Below are 6,999 nucleotides of genomic sequence, written 5' to 3' on the forward strand. Positions count from 1 at the left end.
GCAGTCATGTTGTTTTCTGGTGGGAGAAAACAGTTCTGTATTAGTCACTGGTATGGTTACCTTACTGATCTGACTGGATTTAAAAAAGGGGGAAAAAGCCTTCATTTACTTACAGCACCATGAAACCATCAGCATTTCCTACTCCAGATTCAGCAGGCACTACTACAGATTTCTGGCATACTTTGCTCTGTGGTATTCATGTCTATCTGACTGCCATCTACGAACGCTCCAAAATGACTATTATTCTAGTGTCCCCACTGAGGCTAGATATTACACATCAACTATGTGATTTCTAAGACTTCAAACATTTGTTTAGACATGTGGATACCACTGTTGTGGTTTTCTCTTCTGCACTGTATTTAAGTGACATTCTATATCATTTAGCTATCACTAATGGCAGGATTAAAGGCAGTCTCAGAAGGAACTATACTGGCTCTACATAAGCTTTCTTTCTCAAACTAATATCTACCAAAGTCTTATTCTTTCCATTTAAAAGCGGTACCTATCAAAATAAAAGAGCTTAAACAACTGAAATCAATTAGCATCAGGAAATTGTACATTCTGATGGGCCTGACTCATCGATGTGAAAACTGGCAGCTAACATTGCAGCCCCTCCTTAGTAACACATGGTTATGAACTTCCCAAAGTCTCTAGTTGTTTCTATTTGTAAGTTTGAAGGTTTATTACTTACTATGGTGCTCAAATATCAGGGGAAAATATTTCAAAATTGGACAAGCAATTATCTGGTTGTATAATAGTGTCTAGTTACTAGAGCAGATAGGTTTTGTTAGGTCAAGCAGGTTTTTGTGTCTTTCAAAACTACAACCTAGATGTTGAAATCTTGGATTAATTCTTAACTCTTGCTCTGGTTTTAATTTTTGTATTTGTTTTACAGATAAAATCATTAGGAAATTTGTACACTGAAGGAAATGTTCACAACAATAGTGTGCCATTTACAGAATACGAAAGTCAGTTTCAGAAAACACAAACACCAAGTGATACTAGAGTGCCATACATTTCTAAAGAATAAAAGCTTCTTTCAAACAATAGCAGAAGGTGACATAAGCTATTTTCCTTTGTAAGAAACAAGGCTTAAGTCATGGGCAATGTCCAGTGAATAACATGCCAGAAGCATTATTCTGGTTTGGCTCCCTCAGACTTTCTATTGTGTAATGCAGATGAAGTGCATTTACTTCTCATTTCTCACTATGGTGATCAATATAAGCTTATATTCAGTGAATGTTATGAAAAATTTGCCAATTACTTCAACCAGGACAGATTAGAATCTTTACTTGATTTTTTCCACACCTTGGCTTGCCAGCTGGTCAAGGCAGGAGACTGTCCTGCTCTGCTGTGGCCTCATCCTGAGTACCGTGTGCAATTTTGGGCAACAAAACAGAAGAAAGATATAAAGCTATTAGAGAGCCACAGAGGGCTATAAAGATAGTGAGGTTATCTAGAGGGGAAGCCTCTAGAGGAGCACCTGAGGTCACTTGGTCTGTTCAGCCTGGAGAAGACTGAGGAGGGACCTCATTGCAGTTACAACTTCCTCGTGGGGGGAGGAGGAGGGGTAGGCACTGATCTCTTCTCTGTGGTGACCAGTGACAGGACCCAAGGGAATGGCCTGAAGTTGTGTCAGGAGAGGTTTAGGTTGGATATTAGAAAGAGATTCTTCATCCAGAAGGTGGTTGGGCACTGGAACAGGCTCCCCAGGGAAGCGGTCATGGCACCAAACCTGACATAGTTCAAGAAGTGTTTGGAGAATACTCTGAGGCACATGGTGTGACTCTTGGGGCTGTCCTGTGCATGGCCAGGAGTTGGACTTTGATGATCCTTGTGGGTCCCTTCCAACTCAGAATATTCTGTGATTCTGTGAACTTTACGGACAACCTCTGAAATTTGTTGTGACCATCTTTCTATTGCACTTTTTGCCTTCTTAGTTACATCACAAGCTCATTTGTAAATGCTTATAATAGAATACCAAACATCCCTCCCTGCTTGAGGCATTACTACCTGCAGAGATAGAATCTAATTCTTTCTCCTTTTATTTTACTTAATTTCTTTAATAGGTTTGGTCATCTTATCATTTCTGCGCCAACTGCACTCTGAAATTTTATGAAATTACTCCATCCTGTGAAAAATTACCTCCATAATGTAGCCCATCTGCAATTCTTGCAAAGTTTCTGTCCTTTAGTCAGACTGAGGACCACATTGTTTTCTCTTGAACAATGTTTTATGGTCATCATCTGCAGTCATCTTTTTATTCATTCTTGCCTTACAAAGCCTCCGCCAGCCCTGTGTCCTTGCTGGTAAAATGTCAAGTAATCCTGAAGCTTGTGGTTATTGGGTCTGGGTCATCCATTGCTGCCATACTTTTGTCTCTATGAGTTTCTCCTCCTGCTTCTCCTGGACCTGAGCTACCTGTAATATTGCAGTCTGTGGGCCTTGCTGCTCTCTCAAACTTCAGCCACATGCTTTCATCTGCAGTTTGCTACTGGGGCAATTACACTTTACCCTTTCTCCTATGCAGAAAATTGATAAAATTTATAAATGGAATAGTCAAAAGTGCTACAAGTTTCTCCTGCCTAAGCACCTTAGTCCTTCAGAGCCTTTACAGGATTGATTATTTTGCCATTACTTCATCAAGGGAAACAGACATGTTCCTCTAAAGCCTTCCTTGACAACTTTCTGTGTTCTCCTCCTTAATGGGTTGAGTGCATTTCTGCCCCAAAGGGTGGTCCTGCAACTGTACCACCCCTTTTGCTGCCTTTTTTCAACTTTCTCTCAGAGGTCCTTTCTCATCATAGTACAGAAACAAAACACTTGGACTGTTTTGTCTTCTTGCTTCTTGTCTTCATTCCCATCAGCCAAAGGAGCTAGATGCTCCTCCATCCTCCTCCAGGGACTACTGTATATGGCAAATCATTCTTAATCTCATCACAAGATTTCAAATTCCATCTAAATTAAGTTAAAAGGCATGACTAGGTTTGATGTCTGCAAGTTGTTTCTCTTGTAAACATTGTGACAGAAGTTGATTGAATTAAGTAAAAACATCACCCAGAGTTCAATTGCTGTCTTAGGGAAAGAATTATCACAGTAGTATCCATGTGTACATGTATAAACAGACACATATGTATGTATTATGTATACATTGCAACCCAATCTTCGGTCTCTTTTCTTTGCTCAGCTAATTCAGCATATTCCTGTCTATGTGTTTAGGAGATCTAGCTGCACGTAACTGCAATCCTTCTCACTCCTAGATAACCAGGAGGAATCACCTCATCAAGGAAATTAACATTCCTATTGTGTTTTGTGAAGTACATTTTAGCTGGACAGTTTTTCCAAACCCACATTTTTAATGTGTCAAATATACCCAACTAATACATATTTGTATATTTATCCTCATTTCAGCGGGAATAGAATTAATTTTCTTCCTAGCAGCTGGTACAATGCTGTGTTTTGGACATAGTAGGGGATTGTTCTCATGTTGATAACACGCTGGTGGTTTCAGTTGTTGCTGTGCAGTGTTCACCCTAAGTCAAGGACTTTTCAGTTTCCTGGTCTCCGCCAGTGCAGGTGCACAAGAAGCTGTGAGGGAGCACATCCAGGAGGGCTGATCTGAACTGGGCAAAGGGATATTCCACACAACAGAACATCATGCCCAGCATATCAACTGGGAGCACTTGGCTGGGAGGGCCCAAGCGCTGCTGGGGGCCTGACTGGGCATCAGTCAGCGGGTGGCGAGCAATGGTATTGTGAAACACTTGAGGCTTTCAGGGTTTTATTTCTGTCTCTCTTTTTGCTGTCTCCCTTTCCAGTACAATTTTTTTCCCAATTATGAAATTGATCTTGTCTCAACACAGGGGTTTTTCCTTCTTTCCAACTCTACTCCCCATCCAGTGGGAGGTGGGGGGGTGTGCGAGCAGCTGAGTGGTTCTTAGTTGTCAGCTGGGGTTAAAACACAACACTGTGCTTCTGCTGCTCCTTGCAGCAGGGGTTTTCGTACACCTACAATTGTGGAACTAGTGAAGCCAATTATTTCTCCCAAGTCTTTTCACAAAAACTATAAATTCTCCTAGGCTGTTGGGAACAAAAGTCTCAGACAGAAATCCATAGCCTCTCGGAAGCAATTTGGAACTTTACTGAATTATCTGCAATAATAATCCATGTATCTATAAGTTTTTCAAATGACAGTTTCAGACCATGGTAAACAAGAATCCAGCTTAAAAAAAAATAAAATCAAGATTCATTTTAGATCAGTCACTTTTAAATCTAAAACCCCATAAATTAATTTAACATTGACTGTGCCATTTGGGTTTTGTTAATTTTTTGAGTGTTCAGTAGCCTTGCATTACCTGTCTTTAATCATGCACCTTTAATTCAAGTCTAAATTCCCTACTCCTGAATCCATACTTTCCTATACATCAGTTTACAGAGTGATGGAAATTAATGTTGGCCTTTGCTTACCCCAATCATGTAATGATAGGAGAAATTTGCAGCTTTACATATGTCAGGAAAGTGGGGAGTGGATACTCAGGAAATTGTTTGTGGTTTTCTCAAGACTCTAGAATTATTTTTTTACTTTGAAGTTCCTCTCCTTACTCCCACTGTTGCTCTTCTTATAACACAACTTCAGTCTTAACTTTTGACCTGTTAAGAAAACCTACACTTCACTATGGGGATTTTAAAGCATTTAAAACTTTTATCAAACTCAAAACACAGAGGAAATTATTTTTCTGTTTGTTCATGATTTGCTAGCTTGGTTGGTTAAAGCATGATACTAATAATGCCAAGGTTGTGGGTTCAATCTCTGTATGGGCCTTTCACTTAAGAGCTGGACTCGATGATGCTTGTGGGTCTCTTTCAACTCAGAATATTTTGCTATTCTGTAACAATGTAATTCCCCATACCTCATTCTGATAAAAGAAATCAAAACTATTTCACCTCAGCATCACACATATGTACCTGAAGATACAGTGTGCATTCATGTGTCCTTATTATATGTATGACAATGACAAAAAATATATTAAATAAATTAGGAACTTTATTAATTTCAAAATGGAAAACCTGTTTTTGTTTCTTGGGTACATAGAAAATGAACTAACTGATTATGCTTAAATATGCTAGTGGGGTAGGATGACCCTTATATATACTGGTTTTGTAAATCTGTTCAGTTAAGTGAACTGGAGATCTCCTGTAACCTATGGATAACTATTTCCACATCACTGTGTTTTGTTTGTTTCTGCAGCTATCTGCACAAGAACAAATACCTGGAAGTTATCAATGATGATGCATTTCTGGGAGTGCACAGTGGACCAACTCTACTGTAAGTAGAAGAAAATGAAGTAGAGAAATCTTTACAAATAGTACTATTTTAGGTTGCACTTTCTTTCCAGCCATAAGGAGCAGAGCAGCAGGGATGGGAATAGCATGTTTACAAAAATAATACCAGCAACAGAAGCTGTGCTTTAGGAAACTGATTTATAAAATGCTTGTATCTTACAGTACATACACTGTTCCTACTAATTTTTCTTTTGAAAGATTCTGTACTACAATCTGTTTTACAACTGTACAATTGTAATATAAAATAAGGACCCTAGTAGCACACATGTAAAGGAAACTGAAAGAGATGAAAAAATAATTTTAGACAGAAAAATACTTACTTTTGGTGCTGTCTTTTCTTCTTTCTCATGTAATTTGCTTCCAGTCTGATTTTATAGTTCTCTAAAGAACTTTTCACTAAAATTAGGAATCATAATTCAGAATGAAAATAAAAGCTTTAAAGAAGTTAAGAACTTCTTGAAGAATCATGTTCCCTGGCTCAAATCATGTAGCATGTAATGTAGAGCATACGACTGATCACAAGGAGAACTGAAATACTGAAAGAGGGATTTCCTCCTCCACTGCAAAACCAGATGGTGCTGGCAGTGCTCAGTCCATATAAGAATAACTTTTACTTTCTGCTCTTCAGGAAAATAGCATATTCATGGCAGAATAACAGTGCATTGTTCACAGAAGGATCCTAGCAGCTAGCTATAATAAAAGGTGCAGAAGATATTATTTTTCTCCCAGAATATTTCCAACTCTAGAAAATCAGGCTGGCTACCAGCAACATAGGAAACTACAGCAGAAGTTGTACTGATCATAATCAATTTATGCTAAGAAGAATTGTGTCTATGCTGTGCAAAATTGCAACAGATCTTTGATGGCAAGGTCATCATCACACCTCTGGTTCTCTCTGTTCCCCATATCTCAAGTTAGATGCATTCCAAGGTCTGTGTGTGAATGGTAGCCTGTCTTCTGCTTCAGTCACCTAAATTACATTGTCTTCTGGGTCAAGAGGAAGATCTGGCTGCAAGCCCACCTTTTAGGACCACATCCTTCCTCAACGCCTTTACCACAAGGTCCACTGAAGTTATTAGCAGAGTCCTTGGAAACAGGACATGAGACCAGTTCTGGGAAATACCAGGTTTTCCTTTCACTGGTGTGAGGGGAGAGAGAGTCATATGTCTGAAGCAGATACCTTAAATAATTGGACATTAGAGGGGCAGTCCATAATAATCATAGAATCATAAAATCTTCAAGGTTAAATGAGACCTTTAAGATCATCTAGTCCAACCATCAACGCAGCACTACCACTGTAACCCCCAAACCACTAGGGAAGGGGGTCCAGAGGGAGGGAGGGAACTAGTCCAGACCTCTTCATTTGGAGCTGCAAAATCCTTGGGATGCAGATGTGTTATGAGAAGAATAGGTAAAGGCATGTGTCATGAGTGGTCAGATCCAGAGACAGCAGAGAGATGGTAGTATTTTCTGGCCATGTCTTAAAAGTCAGACATTTTGTATAAGAAAAGCACAGTCAAAGCCCTAGTTCAACATCAGGAGAAGAACTGGCCATCTAGGCAGAGCAAAAGAGTGTGTTCAGGAAGCAGAAGGCAACAAATCAAGAGGGAAAGCTGAGAAAGCTCACAAAGGGGCTGTTCAACTGCCTGTCTGTGG

General features: G+C 39.5%; 1 protein-coding gene across 3 annotated transcripts in view; it reads left to right on the top strand.

Moving 5' to 3' along the window:
- TSHR (thyroid stimulating hormone receptor) overlaps window positions 1-6,999 on the top strand; it is a 67,077-nt gene that overhangs the window by 46,350 nt on the left and 13,728 nt on the right. For all 3 annotated transcript variants that reach the window (XM_032691418.1, XM_032691417.1, XM_032691419.1), the window contains one exon: window positions 5,249-5,326. In XM_032691418.1, the coding sequence (XP_032547309.1) occupies window positions 5,249-5,326 (78 nt within the window). The remainder of the gene's footprint in view (window positions 1-5,248; window positions 5,327-6,999) is intronic.

Source organism: Chiroxiphia lanceolata, chromosome 6 (genome assembly GCF_009829145.1).
Source record: "Chiroxiphia lanceolata isolate bChiLan1 chromosome 6, bChiLan1.pri, whole genome shotgun sequence".
Lineage (NCBI taxonomy): Eukaryota > Metazoa > Chordata > Aves > Passeriformes > Pipridae > Chiroxiphia > Chiroxiphia lanceolata.